The following is a 19,404-nucleotide window of genomic DNA, read 5'->3' as shown; positions in this document are numbered from 1 at the left end:
GGTACACGGACTTCGTCCGATGTTGGACACACTTTTTCGTATTGAGTTCGCATCTTGTCTGATGGTGAGCACGTTACTGCTACTTTGTTGTGAACGTTAAGGACTTCACATAAGGAAACAAGGGTACATGTTCTGCAAGACGTCTCAAGTCGAGGTAGGTGCGAACTGATGACTTGGCGAGTTCGTGGCTGTTTCTCTCGTTAAAAATACGCTGCTGCTTCTGTTAGTGATGAGAACCAGCCGGACTAAAGAGAACTGCTCTGCTTGTGCGGTGGGACAGTGATATCAGGCAGTGAACTTTCCATCGGCAGAATGGGGATCAGCGGCATGTGTCGGTTAGTTTGGCCGGAGAACCCGGAATCCATGTAGAGGACACAAAGTAAGAAGCGGACGGAAATAAGTATCGGTGGTAATCTAAAATGAAAAATGAGATATAACAACTAAAAAAGTGAGATTACTGGATGAAATTACTTCTTGCTTTACTGTTAAATAGATTCGTCCAAAAACTTGTTGGGATATTAGTCCTACAGGGATAAAGGCGAAATCCTGCGTACAGCGGCAGGTTGACTTGCAACCACTCTTATTTTAATAAAAATATTGAAAGTAAGATGCCGACGAGTGTGATGAAAAGGGCTCAACTATCTTGCTAGGGCGTTCGAACTTCTACAAAATAATCGAAAGGCCATTAGAACCGTCCACAAAGTAGCATTTGTGTTGAGCTGATTCTTTTCTATATCTCGACCTCCGCGCCTCACGCACATCTGAAAATAAACAGACTGAAGCCAAGTACAAGTAATAGATCGGATACAGAGACAAAAAGGCAGAGAAGTTTTATCGTTGCTGAGCAACCTACGGTTGTTGTGCTGCTCCTTCACGTTCGGCTGTTCCAAACTGTTCTGGTTTTTGTTGTTCAAAGAATACGAATAAGTGACGTTCTGAAAGCATCTTGGACAGATCGTGTCCTTCCTATGAGTCAGTGAAGAAAAGATATAAAGATAACGGAAAACGAGCTTCAGAATACTTCAGAGGAGGGCAACAACAATACGTAGTTGCGAGCAAAAAGTAATGGCCCATATAGGGTTATCGGAAACCTGACTCAATAGTCGCCTCCGATAAGAATGATGAGGAGTCTCTCCCGAGGGTTCTTTTAGAAGCGAACTCTTGACGCATTTTGTCAAAAAGTGAGCTGAAGCATATTGATAATAACGATGATAATAATAATTCATTGATATCCTTAGATTCGGTCTTACTATGTTACTTACACTAGCCCCTTGTTTTGGTTTACCGTTTTAGTTATATATGGTCTCTATTATATTTGCTGCTAATAAATAAGTGTAGCATGCTCACAGAACCGCTAGACAGTCTAAAGAAGTCTTGATTTCTTCGATGTTGTTTTCCTTGTTTATTACAGGAGTGACCCCCGCTACGACGGTGGCCGAGTTATTGTCGACCTTGACGCGTTCACAGATGCTCTCCTCCACAACTGCTACCCCGCTTTCCTCGGTGGTCGTAGACGGTGGAGGTCACGGAGCGACTCACCACGGGAGTCAAGCACCTAGACGGAGTGACTGCCTCGTGTTGCGCCGTGGGGCTATGGAACATATACTCAGTCCATCCGACAGACCGTTACGTTTACTTGCACACTCAGGGGGTCACCTGATATACAGGTAAATCGAAAAAAATCAAAGCGACCCGCACTTTTTGACTAAATCAGTTCGAGTAATTTCGTCTGTTCGGAAAAATGTTTACTGGGATGCCACTGACCGCTGTTAGATTTCTTTTGGATTCTTCAGTATCATATGTAACAATAATTTGGCAAAAATCTTTATCAGACAATATCATAGAGGCATTAATTAAATACTTAGAGTCTTACGAACGGTATAAGACACTAATGGGATGTTGCTTTTTAGGTTTGCTATAAAGTTCCTCTCCTGCTTAAAAGTCTAACAAACGTCACAAAACAAAGCCGTTGCGAAAACGGGTTTGTTTACAGTCAAAAATACGCCCGATGTCTAGATATTTTGAAAACAAAAATACGCAATGTCGTTGCCCAATATCCATTACTGAGCGATCCGTACCCTAGGGAGCTTTTCTTGCTTGGGTCTGTTAAACTGGAAAGCTTATTTATTACGAGCGAGGTTGAGCGCCTCTCGAGACCGATCGAAAACCGATTGGTACGTGTATTCCTACTCTGCGTCGTTCATGGCGAGACCTTTAGCTTCTGGAATAGACTTAACGTGAGAAACTCACCAGTAAATGATTTTCGCATTTTAAGTTCGGCCTCTAACTGCAAATGACAGAGTCCTTCCAATACGAAACGAAGTATGTCTACGTCTGCATTCAAACCTAGACCACCACGGGCATCTAAGTTTAAGAGGCAAGCACGTTTTTCTTGTGTTAATACACGACTCGGAAATTATCAGGTAAAATAAATGTGTACTTACTTAAAAATATGTTTACGATGAATGCTAGAGCCTGTTAAGTCGCTGTTGTCACATAGCAGATGTATAGTGGCGTGATAATTCAAATCGTTCTTGGAGTTCAGTGTATGGTTCGAAATGCAATAACTCAGAATTGTTAAGGATATATGTCTATATGAAATATAGTTCTGTAACTTTCTTAAGATCTTCCTCAGAGAAACGAAAATTTTTTAATTAACTGAATACGTTTTTCATTACCTCTAGATGACTGTTCTATCGGGCAAAACTGTAAACAATGAAGACTCGATCGATTGAACTTATTTCGAACGAAGTGAATACATAAGACAAAGGCTGAGACGTACCAATCATTTGGCCGTAATGTACGTGTGTTTAGTTTGTAACGGTACCAATAAGTTCACTTGGGGATACATAATCAATTTGATTTTAGTCGCTGTCTCGTTTTGTTTGGTTTATCGAACACTTTTGCATGTTTCCAAGAAGAATATCCTTCACGAAAGAGCGTATTGTCTCTCGAGTAATGCATCAAAAATAAATCGACATAAGTGATGAAGCTGGAGTTAAAATGTAATGAGCCATGTAAGCGCAGTCCTCTGGCTGAAAGAGGCCTGAATGCAGGCCAGTTCTCTCATGCCGCTTGACGGTGACGGTCGCAGTTAACAGTGACATTCAAAGCATTTGTATGTTTCACATGCCTTCGAGGACGCTACGGTTCGTTTTCGAATGATTCCATGTCTTCAACACAAACCCGCGCCTTGTCGTCGCTAGCAAACTATTACGATGACCAATGTGATAGGATCGAGCGAATCTCATCAGAAATTATTACAGGGGACATGTTGACATGAGATGGCGTTTCTTTTGTCTGAGGCAAATGCTAGAATAAAGCGCGTTCGTTATTACTGAGTAATATTTTACTGCTTGAAAAGAAAACAAAAAGCAAAAATGCTGTGTTCCGCTTTCAGTCAGAGTACGCCTGACCTAAGGCTGCTAACCTTGACTTAGGTACGATGTGAAGCCTATGTTGACCGATGATATTTTCAAGTGTTGCTCGTCGCTCGTATAACGTTAGCTGGTTTGGATTCACCAGAAGACAAGAGTTAGGAAAAGTTTGAATTTGCTTAAAAATAAAGATACTATTTAGACAGATGATGTTGTTAATTATTCTTTCGAATAGTCCAGCAGCGAGATTGGAACATAGATCGTAACTTACATTGAGTAATCGCATAGCTCGTGAGTGTAGTGGAAGCCATATAACGAAGTGGGTCTTTTCTTTGGTGCCGATGCCACTGAGAAAAATGGCCCACAAGGTCTAATTAAATTACTATGTAGGAAAAATGTGAGTGTAGAAAATCCAGTCACTGCTGCACGTCTTTAGTAGTGTAGTATTTGTGTGTTTTTTTGTTCCCACAGCCGTCTGACACCACTTTAGGCCCAAAAAGTGTCTAGTTCAGCATCTACTCCTTTGAACTAACTGAACTTTCTAAGCATGAGCAGGAGATTTTCCCTAATCACTTATACTCTCATGCTCCTTATTTCCACAGTGGCCAGTTTCGGAATCGTTTTCCTACGCCGGCCGGTTGCTGCATCATTGTCGCGCCATCCCCGAACAAATAATGATTTGATCAAACGTGAAATTACGAACGAGTTTTGCGCAAATTTCAGCCTTGTGCATAGACTATTCAGGTGCAGTGTGCCAAGGCAGAAAAACATCTAATATGTGTGTACTCTTCCTAAGAATTAAAATATCCAACAATGGTCTCTGCTGCGAGTTTAATTTGTGCGTAAGGGAATATGCGTATGGATCCCTTAGTGAAGACGTTGCATTAAGAAAACAAGCGCAGGGTATGGTTTACTAGGCCCAATCAGCTTTTTGAGTTTCAGGGATCGAGTGCGTCATACCTGGTCCAAAAATGACCTAGTTTAGCTTACAGAATCGAAGTGACAAACATCGGCCCGATAACAGCGAACAGTTAACGGACGTGACTAAACGAACTTTTCCATGTTCTTTGTAAAAGTGTTAGAGCCAATACATCGATTTACGCGGCTGGTACCCTTGCTACGTTTTTCCGTGTAGCCAAACGACAGCTTTCCACAATTTTTTTTGAATAGCTGATACGAGGTCCGAGAACTAGATCTAGAGACTATCCCAAAAAATGTCTATTTAAATTATTTGATCATAACTTTAGTTTTTATGTTAATCTAAGCATGGCGTTGTTATGGCGCTTTTAGATCTTGTACTATCACCGCTTGTATACTATAGACTATTTTCAAGGTATCCCCATATAAAAGTCCAGGGGTGTCAGGTCTGGAGGATACGCATAATACTCCAGGTGACTTTTCCGTTTAAAAGATTTGTATCAAGGTATGCTCTTATGTCTCCGTGGTAAGATACAACTGCTATGTCTTATTGTAAATTAAATTTGCTATCGTCCTACTTTTGTTAGGCTAAATTCTAATAATTGGCATCAGCACGTATATTATTTTCGAAGATTCTGTGTTCTACGTATTTCATGTCATGCAAACAATGCAGTAGGGTAGAAGCCCTTTGGTAAAAGCTTTTTGTCGATATAGTCCCTTAGAACTTAGCGGACAATTTCCTTTGAAAGTACTCTCTTGAGGAAGTAAGCTACTTTTCGTCTCTGCCTTTGAAGAGGGAGCATTAAATATGAATATCCAAAAAGGGGCCGTCGGCCTATGAGGTTTGAATTCTGGTGAAATATATGCAATACGGCTGCGTTCGTTAATTATTACAATACTGCATAATGCGCGTTTTATCGGACAACGTGCGCTTCCGCCGGCAGTATGTTACATATACATTGAGGTCTCTGCTGCTGTTTTTTACCAAAACACCTACCTTTTTACTTAACCTTTTTAAGAATCGTAAGAAAATGAAGAGCTCCTTGAAAAATATCCGACATCAAACGATTTCACGCAAAAGACTACCTAATATAGGGTTTATCGGTTGTTAACGTATTAGGATAGCAGACCGGAGAAGCTTGCTGTTGAAGAGTATTGGTAGACGACTCCTTAGAAAGTGCTGACTTCTGAGCGCTGACTCTGAACTGTGACTTAAGCTCGAATAGCTCTGAATAGGGTTTCATTAGTCTGAAAGGGCAAATCATAAATTCTGAGATGTGTACTACTTGTTTACATCGTAAAAATACTTTTCTGCTAGTTTACATACTGCAGTTTTGCAAGATAGTGGCGTAAACAAACTTGTCCAGCTTCGGCAGATGTGTAATTATCCTACATATAAAATTCGGCGTTCTGCGAAAGAACGGCTAGTTAGCTTCCATCTGTATTAGATAATGGCTCGAAATGAAATCATTCTATGAAGTTCACAACAAATCTATAAAAATACTTTTCAAAAAAGCCGTCTCATAGGTCAAAACCGTGAGGCTTATTAGGAGACAGCCGTCTGGTTACTTGTTTAGTTAATAACAATCGGTTGAAATCAGTAATTGAAACTTTTCTCTAATTGATTAGTTAGCTGATCATTATTTAGATCGTGTACTAGCGTCTTATCTGAAGTTAGTGGTTGCTTTTCTAGTGGTTCTAGATGTTGATGGGTGCAGCATTGTTAAGGTTCGTAAATTTAAATCGTAAATTTTAAAAATCTTCAAACGAAACGTACATTGTGCCAGGATATGGTTGAATACCACCTACTAAATTCCTACGCATCTAATTTACATTCAGAGGGTCGGCCCAGACATAGTTCATACTTACCCTTTTGTACCATATAGCGCAGTTTCTAACCTGTGTGTAGATGTCCCATATACTTATATCTATATTTATGTTCCATGTCCAAGTTTGACGTGACGCAGGTTTTGCGACACAAGAGAGGTACGCTGTTATTCCAGTTCTGTTAGCGGTATGCGTTAGCGAACAACCTAATACCATTCCAATTAAGCACACTGTTGTTAATCGCCTTACGCGACCCTAGTTACTTTCGGCAAAGAATTCCCCCTCTAATATTAAAGAAAAATTTCGGATTTTGGGATTAGCGTTTTCGGCACTCAGCCGCCGTCACATAGAGAGAGAGATATATATATCAGCGTCTACGTAAGTTACGATAAGAAACTAAATAAGAAGGTATTAGTTGATGTAGTAGCGTCAGGGGAAACAGTATACAGGCCTGCGCACTTGGACTTTCAGATTCTGCAATATGTGAAATGTGGCCTACCGATAAAAGAGAGATGTCAGGTAGATTAAAGCACGATCTATGAATTCATACATTTTAAAATTGCGATTATGAGACATGAACGCCTGTAGTACGCTGAAACACCATAATAAAAATTATAGGCAGCTTAGTTCCAGTGGTTTATAATAGAAAAGTTGCCCTTGGGTAAATATACGTTAAATATTCCTTTGTCAACGTTATTTCTAATCTTTCGGCTGATGTCTACTACAAGACAGATTGCTGGAGCATGTATAGACGAATATACGGGCTAGCTCACACATATCAGCACCCTACCCAGCATTATTGTAAAAACGACTCTTGTCGACCGGTGTCGGCCAAGACCCATAAAGTCGATATACTATCGCTTTTGCTGTGACAATGGTTGTCGCTACTGATATGATCGCTCTTGCCTGCTCGTGGCCATTTATGCACCTCTATCAGACAGAGCTCAGCCACGACGAGATTAGCACGAAGTGTTCTTGTTGCTATATAATAAATATATAGGAGCATAAGGCAGGAAAAGGCGAAGGGTAAAGGGAGACTAGAAAAGTGTTATGCAGGAGGACGCTCGTGATTTAGTTGACGGCCAGCGGTCGGCGGTTAGACGTTCGTGGACGGACATGGAGAAAACGTGACCTGGCATAGACGCGTTCAACTCAGCAAACGCTTGCGGAGCGTTTAATAACATCGAATCCCTGCCGCTCGATATGTTCCGAGTGTAACAGCAGAAGGAAGCTTTGGCCTTGCTCTTTACCGATTACTTCTAATCAGCGGTTGTTTCATCTTTGGGGTTTTAGCCTGTTCGTGGCCATACTCCGGGAATATAGAAACGGTATGTCTGTAATGGAGGAGCAGCTATAAGAGGTTACCTGTCTGTTCGACTCCAACGGCGCTGTTTCCGTGCTCGGGTTCATAGTTCCGTACCGTGATTTGTGGGACTGTTTATTTCTGTGGATGTGACAGGCGAGGAGCTGGCGGAAACGATGCTACGGTGTTGTGGTTAACAATGTTTTTATGACACGCTGGTCGTTACCGCGCTCCACGATGAAAGAGACGCTCGGATGCTTAAAGAACTTGTAGAAAATCTGCTCAGAGAACCGCGCGACTAATGAGAATAGGGAAAGTAGAGTGTGCTGGGGATAGAGCTTGACTTGAGAAATTTGTGCTCTAACCAACGATTTAATTTGTTTGTTTACATCTATTTTTGACGCCGTAGAACGTCCTGAATAGAGAAGATCGAGCGCGGGTAGGAGCGCAGGGAACAGCAGACTAGGACAACTTAATCCTGTTGGAGCGTGATTTTTTCAAGTCTACGATAATCTAGTTAAACTAGCTGAACGATGCAGGAGAACCGATCGATGAATAGAAGGATGATAGCTCTAGATTCTTTGAGTTTGCTGTAACTATCCTAGTTCTTTTCGTATCCGCAAACCGAAAGGCGGTGGATTCCGCACCAGGAAAGCTGGTGGTGACCAACTATCGTGATCGACTCGGATTCTCTCCCTAATAAAAGAAAAGAGGGTAAGAAAGAAGCTCTCGTCTCGAGTGGACGGTTAGTACCGGTAAGCGCGATTGTGTTTGCTCCTGTCTGTGCTGATTTTACGAACGTGGCCTACTACTACCCTTTGGCGGACATGATGCTAGTTGGCTTACTGGCTGAGTCATTGTGCTAGCAACACACACGGTGCATATCATAGTCAGTGTATAAATGTGCCACTATATCTACTAGTATCGGGTATATCTGCTGATTTATTTTTTGAAAATAGTCGAAATGAAGCGGCTTATTTAATCCAATTCTTTTATGAATTATTTGAATTTGGTCCTGGACGATCACTGTACCTTGTATTTTGGCCGTTGATGGCATATTTTTTCTTCGTTTAAAATATGGACATTCTGTATTTGCTTGTTTTTCACCTAGACGCCCACAAGCACGGCCCTAAACCTACAAGCCTGTCTAGTATTTTCTACTATTACTACTACAACCTCATATAAGTACAGTTACCATCCATTGTCATGGTGTAGCAACACGAGGGTATCATCTGAGTAAAAGAGGACTGCTTCACACCTATTAATTGTCGATTGCTTCTGCCCTATCAGTTGCCTCTTCAGCTTTGAAGTCAACAAGTAGAAGCGTCGGTGTTGTACTCTCTACTGGCTGATTGTAAATGGTTTTTATTCTTCGTTTGTATTAGTTCGGATTGAATTGGCTGATTCTCAATCGGTTCGATAGATCTGGCCTCAATTGCATGCGTGCAATATTACATGCGTGGTTCAAGTACTAGAAGCACACTATTTGCATTAATTCATTGGCTAGCGTTTTACCACTTTGCGTTTTATGCTTCTGCTCTGTTTATGCTTATACAAGCCAAACCGAAGTGACCCTTAGGCAGGGTTTACGGCGCTTTCGTTATATTAGATTAGGTCTACGTGTTGTGCAATAGCCTAAGCAGAAAAGAATTGGAGGGTAACATTTAAAAGAAGGCGGGCAACGGATATAGAGACGTCATTAGAACCGTGCGCAGTGTTAATGGACACCGCTGTTAGCAGACGCAAAGGGATAGAGAAATACCTAGAGATAGGGGTAGGAAACAGCAAAAAGACAAATTTATGGTGCGTGATAGTGCTGCGTATAAGACAGTTATGATCGTTATTATTGTTAGTCATAATTAGATAATTAATCTTGCAAATTAAATTCAGTTGCCTGTGTAGCTCGTGCTAAAAAATATTCTTTCCCCAGCCTTGCACGATCTCCAATTTCTGATCTCGTTTTTCCCTTCGCTTTGACAGTATGACACAAGATGCCCATCGACTTTATCTGTACCTCAGTCAGCCGGCTCTTTCTTCTTCGTCAGAGTATTTCATGCGAGCATGATACGAACAAACCGAGGAGGGCCGTATTCGTTGCCGTTTTCGCTTATGTCGGCATTTACCAAACATTAGCCACTACGGCAGTTGTACATCGGGGGGAAATGCAAAATAGGGAGCAGGGAATAACGAGAAGGCTAAACCAAGGAGTCGCCAACCCTCAGCCTTAAGGTAGTTGGCGAACGAACGTGCGGCGTTTTCAGATGGCTACTGCCTATGGCTAACTGCATAGTCAGTTGATTTGCTAAATAACCCTCCGGGTGCTGGCGAAGCTTTTGCTTCGCTTTACTCCGTACACTCAGATACCTGTTCCGGAGAAAAGAGATTCAAGGAAAAATTCGCTTTTTGCGTGGATATCGCGCGTATGTGGAAGCAGACCAAAGTCTCGTATGAAGCTGAAAGCCATTTTCATTTCAATTTAGCGGCTTGCTATTTCACTATCTGCCACCGCCACTTACTGCTGCTGCTCAGCCTAAAAAGCTGCTTCCCTGCTATTCTCACATATATACGTAATTATAGGCAATAAATATTTCTATATGGCTCCGCAATGGCGTCGGGACGAGTTTGTATGTATAGACAGCTCGTGGTTTCTTTTCGATATCTATATCTGACGGAAGTTTTTGCCCGTTAGGACACATACATTCTATATGCAGGCGGTCGTTTGAATATGGATCCGAAGGTTCATAAGGCTGCAAAAAAGGAAGTGACTACGAAAAATGATCAGGCGAGTCAAATCGAGGAGACTACAGCGGTTACTGATGAGAAAGACTGGCTAGATACTGGACGAGATCTAGCAACTTACGTTAGCACTCCTGCAGTTGATGACGTAGGGAACCTCTGACATTAAACTATGAGCGATTTTATATTTGGCTTGTTCGATATGACACACGACACTTGGAAGGTTTTCGCGAATTTGAAAACGAACGAATCGATACGGTGGCATATGCGGAGTCAAACGTATATAGGGCTAAAGGTACGATTAAATAGATAAGTAAACAAGATTACATACATGTATCACAGAGGTAGGCCAGATTGAATTTAACGGGACAGTAAGCGTTTTCATGCCTAGAAAAGAGATGACTGAGGACTTGAAATTTACTAACGTAAACTTACTTGAACTGAAAGGCAAATAGAGACAATTTCCGTATCGACTACACAATGATGGGATAGGGAAGCAAATGGGAAAAGATAGACGAAGTCGGTCAATGTGTGTAATATTTTAGTATTGATTCTCTTAAAGCCTTGACAAAAAAGGAAACTGTTCTGCCCAACTGCGATGGCCATAGGAACTCAATACTCAAATAACAAAACGCGTTGTATGCGTTCAAAGATTTCGAATAGGACTGTCCTTGCATATAGAAGCATTTCAATAAGCATATACTACAATCTTACTTTAGGTATTCATAGGCAATATGTCTGTTGGTTTGTATTAGTATATACAGAGGTTCGGCTGCACTTTTCAGGGTAACAGTCGTCCGGAAAATAGGGTACGCACGCACAGTACTTAGCAAACCATCGTTTTTCGAGGTCGAATCGAGTTTTCAGAGTCCTTGAACAGGGAGTGTACCTACCTTGAACAGCTGACCACGCAAATTTCTAATTGAAGGCCAAAAAGGCGTCCTGCTCACTCGTGTACAGGATGTCTAACTGTGTTAAAAAAAAGGGCTTCCTGAACTACATTATTTCACCTATTTGTTTCTAATAGCAGTAACCTACTCCTCCTTTTCGATTCTAAGTTCGTGAACCAAAGCCAGTCTAGTTTAGAGTCGACAAAAGGCATCGCCATATACGTTAGCGGAATTGGTCTTTACTAAAAACATTTAAGCATATATCGAGGATCCGTAGGCGAAATAAATTTTTTTTTGGGCAGGAACAGCCAACCTATTAGTGTACTCTTTGCTTATGAGTTGTGCCATGTTTATCGTTCGATTGAAGATTAAGTTTTTTTCGATGAGATGCGAAGGTTTTATGTGGGCCAGCAAACTGAGTTTTGTAGTATTAACGACATGATATGTATGTGTGTATATATATATAGTTCTAGCGAAAATGTCACCCTTGCTCAACATGTTGTCGTTCGGTAGGATCAAAAAAAATTGTAATTAGATCATGTACAGTCATTATCATCCTGAGTATTGATTGAAAGCAATTAGAAAGCTAAATTACTTACTCTAAAGTTACTGAGTCGCTACAAGCACAAGCTCACGAATGCATAGTAGACGCACAGTAAGTAACCCGAAGTATCGTCAGACATATGTGTTTAGTTGGGCCCTGAACACCGTCTTTTGCTCCCCGTCTTGGGGATGAACTGTAATAACCTATGACATTGAAAGAAACGATATATGGATAGGATCAAGCGTACCGTGTCCGATCACCTGGCTTATTATTACCTGGACGTAATGGTGCAAGATTCCGGGAGTTGACTGTTAGACGGCCTACTAAGTTGAAATAGGCAGGTCCCTGTTTTCGATTACTCTTCGGCCTTGTAGCTAATGTGTGGCGCGGGAATGTTTGTACATACAAGGACAGATGTGAAGAACCCAAGCACTTGAGTCCTCTATTATTGGTTTTTATACGGGCGGCGGTCATAAATGTAGTGGCGGGTCGACGTGAACGTGTTAGCTTCAAGATAGTTTCATGGATAGAGGTGTCTTGATAGGGGGCAATACACAAGAGCAGAGCGGGGCTGGCGTCGTACACATGCGCAAAACAATAAAGCGAAAATTCGATGAAGGGAATTTAGAAGGACTTGGCATGATAAAGATAGTGGCCTATATTTTAATCGAGACTTCCTTTCGACGCGGCCGCTTTGAGCGCCACTTTCGGGACCGAGTCGTTAACCAATGCTTGCTATTGTTTTGTCGTTACCGTTATTGTCCAGCTCCTTTTGTTGAGAAAAGACCTACCTAACGCCTTTAAATCGCCTGCGCTTAGGAGAAATTTAGAGAGACAGCTTTAGGGGATGCTAACAAACGTTAACAATGGCGTAACAAACGTTTACCAGCTGTTATTAGCTTAAAAACCTTTCGCAAAAACCAATTGGGCATCAACAGAAGCAGCAAAAGCGCTTCTGGAAGAAGCGGTCTTCTAGAGAACTCTTCCCAGGGATTATCAGAGTGACTAGGGCTATATAGAGCGCTTCAATCCGAAGAACAAACGCTTTTCTCGCGCTTCGTTACACCGTTATCCATAAGGACTTACAAATTTACAGGAGAACCGATTTTGCAGCAGTGGATTTTCGGAGATCACTAGATTTTGTCGATACACGGGCTGTTTTGTTTTACGGTGGTGTTCAGCACAGACCATGTTTGTGCTCATCCCCGTTTATTTTTTGAGCACACACAGCTGGTGCGGACTAACCTGACTAATGCAGAATTAGGAAGCAAATATTCGGCAAGTGTGGCCGTGGAAGTAACCTATCCCACTCTTTCTATCTTCCACACGTTCATGGAGCAAACAGCTATCCAACGACGACAACTCAAAAGGGAAGGAAAAAGTGATGGCAAGAATGAACGAAACAGAGTCCAGCCAGGAATTGAAATATCGTGCCTTTTCTAGGGCGGCAAAGTCCATCTGAGTAAGGGGTTTAGAGAATATGATGGCCAAAGATAGACATACGGATGGGCGACTGACGAGCAGCAGGAGAAGCTCATCGCAGTAGCAACGATAGCGAAAAACGATAGGGACACCTGCCACTGGAGACCGGATTGAAGTGGACGCGACAGTTATCCCAGGTCGTGCTGTTTGCGTCGCTCATGCGTCTCCACTAACCCCACCATGCGTTCCAGAACTCGCTAGTGCGGAAGGCTGCCACCCGTTAATCAGACGACGCGTCTGAACATAGGCGTTTCTGAAGCTCAGCTTTTTCATGCCATGCAAATGGAGATACGTTGGATTTTCAAGAAGCTCTAGCTAGAGAACGCGTGGCGGGCTGGATGTGTGACGGCGTCGAGTGGCACGACCCTGTTTTGTGTGAGTGGATAGTATAGTTACAATTTCCTCGGAAACAAAAATTGGCTGCAGAGTGGCATTAGGATCGAAGGTAAAAATAGAGAATGGAACGAATACGCTATTACATATCGGGAGTTGGGTTCGCGAAACTAGATCTCCCCAAAGCAAGCAAAGAGTGCGAAGGAAGTAACGAACTAAAAGAAAATGGCCATCGCAAATTTTGCCGGCGACACCCTGTAGAAACTGTATCCGTGTCGTTCCTCTTCTGTCATGGCCGTCGCTCTACGTCAGATGTGGCTCCGAGCCGACAAATCCGCTTGCCTAGACATGCTACGAGATTCTTGCCCGGCGCCAGCACTAGCTGAATTTTAAGCCCTTGTTCCTTTTTTCGAGTTGCGCTCGATTTCCCGATCTGTGCTTTCTAATCTAATGCACGGAATACGCCGCTAGCGTCCCAGAAACAGGAAGGGATACGGACGAAGCCCTACGAGAAGCGAATAGGACAACCAAGATAGACTCATCGACAGCCCAAAAAAAAGAAGTACTTTATGCAGCTCGAGAGAACAGCTAAAGCAGAGTAAAGCTCACGAGCAGAAAGACAACATCACACAATACGCCAAACGGTAGAACGGACAGAGCAGAGTAAAAACTGCGATGAGGCCAGAAAGAAAACTAAGCGAAGACGAGCACAGAGAAACCTCATAAAACAGAAAGAAAAGCCAGCTATGAACACCAACGACAACATGAACAACGGAACACCAGCAGTAACCGCGGTCATAGTAGCAGCGGGAACAAGTAGCAAACGCTCAAAGAAGCACTAAGAGACGGCAGCTGCTTAGTCGAACAGACCAACGGCGACAAGCGAACAAAGCCTTGGGCGAACTACATGTAAACTCAGGTTGAAGTTGCTTTTCGTTTCTCCTCATCTTCCGCTCCCTCTTATCTGGAAACGGATGCGGACAGAAACACCTGTGTTGCCCCTATCAGACACAGACAGACACACGGAGCAAACCATGACGGGCGATATAAGAGGCAGCCGAGCCGTCCCGGCAAAGACTATGTCCTCCTGGTTTCATATGAGCCAAACTGGGTCACCAATCGAGATTCATGGCGAAAAAAGAAATGATTGCTGCGACGCAGACTTCCGGGCTTGAACCGACGCAGGCACAGAGAACTTACAGGAGTTTATGCAACATTGGACATTCCTACCAAGCAGCTTACTACGGTCGTGGTAAAGGAGGGAATGCATAAATTTTCTTTTGCGTGGGAGGTACTACTCGTCGTAGGAAGAACATGTATAACACGTGACATTCTTCCTTCTCGTGGTATTTTTCTCATATTTTTGTTACTTCTAGCACTTCCTTTACCATTTTTGCCTTCTTAGGTAGCTTCTACTTGCAATCTATCCTATCGCTGACGCTATTACCACAGAATGTTCGCGATGATATTTGCAGTTTGCGACCGACGACGAGGGGTCAAGCAAGAAAAGATCTGCATTTGGCTGGATGAGAAATGACGAAATGTCAATGCGGAATACGAACAAACGAGCGACGGCCGATTGTAGGAAAATGAAAAGTGCACAAATGCAGAAAGAACTAAAATTTAGTCTAGAGTGATCGGATGCGATAGGAACCATGCGGGCGATCCAGACGAGACTATACAATCAATCAACTCTATAGGAATCTCTTATCTGGAGACTTGTTTGTTCTATACTTTATTTCTACTGCCTCTCGGCGTTTCATACGTTCAGCATCTCATCGCTAGACGTTCACTTCTATCTGTTCTCATTCCTGAGGAAACACGACCCGCAGCCTTTCCTAAAGATAATGACTGTATGAGCTACAAGATGGGCTTGTAGTGATCAGACGATTGCACGGTAGCCTGAAGGATGCGGAAGAAAAGCTGACAGCTTTCCTACACCGTACTGGAATAAACGAAGGACGTCAAAAAGGAAAAAGAACACAAGATGTAGCTTACAGGAAGGTATTCCGCTATTGGAAGACGTGTAAGTCTAAGCGAAATGGTATGGCCTGTGGCAAAAGTCTATCTTATCACCGTGGAAATGGATGGAGAAAGCTACGAAAGCTATCAAACAAACTTCTTAGTTTTTTCTAGCTATAGCAGGAGCAGTGGGAAAGCAAGACCGGTCAGCTGTCTCAATGGCTCTCACTACTCTCGGGCTTTCTGTTTTTTCCCATCATGTGGCACAAAAGCTTAGGCACCCAAGTAGCACGTAACGAGTACCAAAGAGAAGCAACCTCATAAGAAGAGCTGGCCATGTAGGCGGTTCAGCCGATATCGTCTGCAAAGATTGCTACCACGACAGGCACAATAATTTATCCCTAGGTAAGATGTAATAGGTAGTAAAGGCAATGAGATTCACGACGTAAACAGGAGAGATTGGAGACAGGAGAAAATGGAGACGTTTTTGGGCGCAGGCGCTCCGGGTCTGGGTCGATGTGCTATGCAATCGAGTAGTGAGCATCCTATTGAGGGGAATGTTGAGGAATGGTACGACTGACAATCAAAAGGCATACCAAGATTCAGAGGACCAGCCGATAGTTTGCGCTATACCCGGCATTGTTCGCAGTTACTCATAATAGCACCACCACTGCTGCCAGCCACTCTTGGCTAGTGCCACTTCTTGACCGCAGCAGGTGCATTACGGATAGGAGCAGTTCATAGACTCTCTGTCGTCGATACCGCTGTTTTCGACGTGGCCGTTGTTGGTACTACAGTACTTAGCTGCTCGCCCCTCTCTTGCCTAATTCTGATGGGCGCCCTGGGGTTTAGCCTGCTCCGATGCCTGTTGGTTCCATTTTTATTTTTCCTTATGTTTGTGACTTTTTCCTTATTTTATCTCAGTTAGTTAGCATTGTCCTTTTTTATAAAAGCGCAGTAGCTATAGTAGTCTACAGCCTGGCGCCACTTGTTAGTGGACCATTTTAGATTATCTATCGTTCTGAGACACCTCCGTATGCAAAATGTTTAAGGTACATTCGCGGAACTCGATGAAAAGTAACGACGTGCGGTAAATAATTTCCTGTTGGAGATAACAGGAACGAAGCTCATGTGTGTTACGTATAGGGTTTCGAATGCTTGCTGGCGCCAGTGCGATAAGGAACAAAAATAAGGTTAAAAATTCGGCGTCTAGCGTTGGGCGGATGGGCGACCACTGAAGCAAAGCCATGTTGACGCCTCCGGCCGCCGCTGCTGTTAACGCTCGAGTCATCATTATCATAAAGCTTTTGCAATGCGGTAATGATGGGGATGGCTATAAAGGCGATAACCCACAACAGAAAGCGGCAACACTCAAAAATGACACAGGTGTTTCCCAGTATGCGCAATCATATTAAACATTTTGGCTTGGTGCTGAAGCTACACAGCAGAGATGAACGGCAATGGAAACCAGGTGATTGAGCCGGTCGTGTACTGTTGTTAATTAAATACTACTAATCGTTTATACTACTCAGAAAATTGTAAGTTTTATCGTTATTGTTGGCAATGCGGCGACAATGCCGATCACGAGTATAGAGGAACTAGAAAACAATGAAGATTCCAAGCAATGATCGTCATTAAGATTATCATCATTCTTATGAGACGAAGCCACATGAGCGAAGCATCCAGCAGTTATAAATCAACCGTCTGTTCCCCAAAGTGATAATGCAGAAACAAATGTATTATGGCGCTTTGTCTGGACGAGAAAGTTTTGATAAATTTTGATCTCTGGAAAAGATGTCCATCCGTAAAATCTGCTATCGAATAGACTAAGGCCCAGGTTCCGCCTTAAAAACAATAAGCAGGGGGAAGCGTAAAGGGGTAGCACGTTCAAGCAACGAGACAACTATACGGCGAAGTCGAGCGATATCCATCCATCAAATGTAAATCCGAATAGATGAGTTTGGCAGATGAGTTCATCACCATCTAAACAATTGAGATTCGTGGCTAAAATTGGATGTTTAATCACAATATGGCCATCTCCATTCTATTTATCCTCCCTGCACGCCGTGAGGCGTTATAAATAGCCGGTTCATTTCTTTCCCGCGCTTTCATCACTGAGACTTATTCAAAGAGTGAACATTCGGCGACGATTTTTGCCACATTAGATTGGCTGCTCACCGCTCGCGCTCTTAAAGATATTTCGACCATTCTACTCTGACTGGCCGATATAGGAATCCGTGCTCAACCGTTATGGACGTGCAGCATGTTAATGGATGCGGGACGAGCCACGAGGATCGGATTGGCACGGTTGAGACTCTGAGCCATTCCTATTGAAAAATAGGTTTACCAGGTGATTTGGGCGTACTGAACGTTAATCTCTGCCAATAATAGTTGACTAAAGCAACGTGCAGTGATCTTCGATTGAAACGGTGTATGAAAAATAGGTTTCTCTGTAAGCCCATCCTGCCCCCACCTTTTAGTAACCGTTTGCTCTCACCGCAACTTGCTTAAAGAGCTGCAGGATACTCAGGTCTATTGCAACAGCGGAAACTCGCATAGCGAGCTCATGTTCTTTTTGCTACCTAAAATGGTCGCAGCGCAGCACAGCCACTCTGATGAAGTGACATATTCTCAAGGACTCCGGCCTGTGTTTGGGGAGGCAGGGTTATGTTTACGTTGCACCAGCCTACTAAACTTATTCCGCGTATGGTACGATTAGCTGAACTGCACTTCTATCTCAGCACAGAACCGTACGGAGGAGTCCGCAGATTCCTCAAACGACAAGTACGAAACTAAGCGAAAAAAGTCGAACTTAGATCTAGTCCTTGACGGAGGCTCAGGCCAATCGTTTCTGTTTCGAAGAATCAATAAAAGCATTTCATTAATTAACTTCGGTTTCTCTCACGCTCTAGCGCCATTCTTGTCTAGAGAAATCTCTCTCTCTCTGTCTCCAGAAAAAAGAGCGGGCAACTTATAAGGCAGTAAATAATTGTAACATAATAATCCCACAGTGGCAACAAGGAGCGGCCTTTTAGGTCGCCCGACGCAATATGAGCGAACGACCGCAGTCGGTGTGAAGAAAAACATGAGGGCTGCCACCGTAAGGCTTTGGAAGCGTGTGGCTCACAACGGATATCACCAGGAGGTAGTGGAACCGAAACATCAGCAGCCGGCTCGCCATACGGCTAGTAGCAGCAATGTCCTAGCTAAGACTAATGCTACCAATGAGTTCTTTAGTGGTTACTAGTGTGCGTTTTTCCTATCGCTGTGCAGGAGACAGAATTTACCTGAAGACCACAGATGTCGAACCCCACTTTCATTCAGTGTACTTGGGACTAAAACGAACACGGTATTAGGTAGAATCGGAAGAAGGAAAGCTTGCAAAAAGCTACATCTGGTAGCAGAAGTTAAGCTTGTGATCGGGTCAGCGTTAAGAAGGGTTCAAGGTGATCAGTCAGAGGGGAAGTAGATGGCGACGAATTAGTAACAGCAGCGTTTTTTGGATGTTGTGGTGTACTGCTTGAAAAGGAAGTACGATTTAAATAACAAGCAAGAAAGGAACTGTAGAAAAAATAGCAAGAGAATTAGGAAATCGAGTTCTGCAGTAGTTCCACCGATGCCGAACTAGTTGATGTCGTGCTATGAGTCAATGGCCATTAACCGCACGAAATCGAGACTACGGGAGGTACCGATACAGCCCTGTAATGTCTAATGATATTAGAAATAATTGGTTATTTCACATGGCATTTGGTGTACTAAGCTTAGGAGTAGTATTCGTTCATTGACAGGTTTCGCAAAAAGACTATTTGATATGTGCCATTCCTAGGGAATCCGTTGCGCGTACTAAAATTATTATAATTGCCATATAAAATTCACAGGCTCTTTCATGGCACTTTTAACGAATTTGCTACACAGCTTAGGTGTCTGAGGAAAGGCGTTATTCTATTCAGTTCAATACATACAAAATATACTTTTACGTAGCCGTTTTCAGTTTTTAAGTATCAGCTTTAGTCTCTAACTGCATGACGTTAC

General features: G+C 42.9%; 1 protein-coding gene across 11 annotated transcripts in view; it reads left to right on the top strand.

Annotated features, from left to right (window-relative positions):
- The window catches only part of LOC111249758 (uncharacterized), a 95,796-nt gene that overhangs the window by 67,421 nt on the left and 8,971 nt on the right, over positions 1–19,404 (top strand). For all 11 annotated transcript variants that reach the window (XM_022804042.2, XM_086989082.1, XM_022804044.2 and 8 more), the window contains one exon: positions 1,412–1,667. In XM_022804042.2, coding sequence (XP_022659777.1) covers positions 1,412–1,667 — 256 coding nt within the window. The remainder of the gene's footprint in view (positions 1–1,411; positions 1,668–19,404) is intronic.

The sequence above is a fragment of the Varroa destructor genome, unplaced genomic scaffold (assembly GCF_002443255.2).
Source record: "Varroa destructor unplaced genomic scaffold, Vdes_3.0 BEIS01000004.1, whole genome shotgun sequence".
Taxonomy (NCBI): Eukaryota; Metazoa; Arthropoda; class Arachnida; order Mesostigmata; family Varroidae; genus Varroa; species Varroa destructor.
This window is presented reverse-complemented; position numbering and strand designations above follow the sequence as displayed.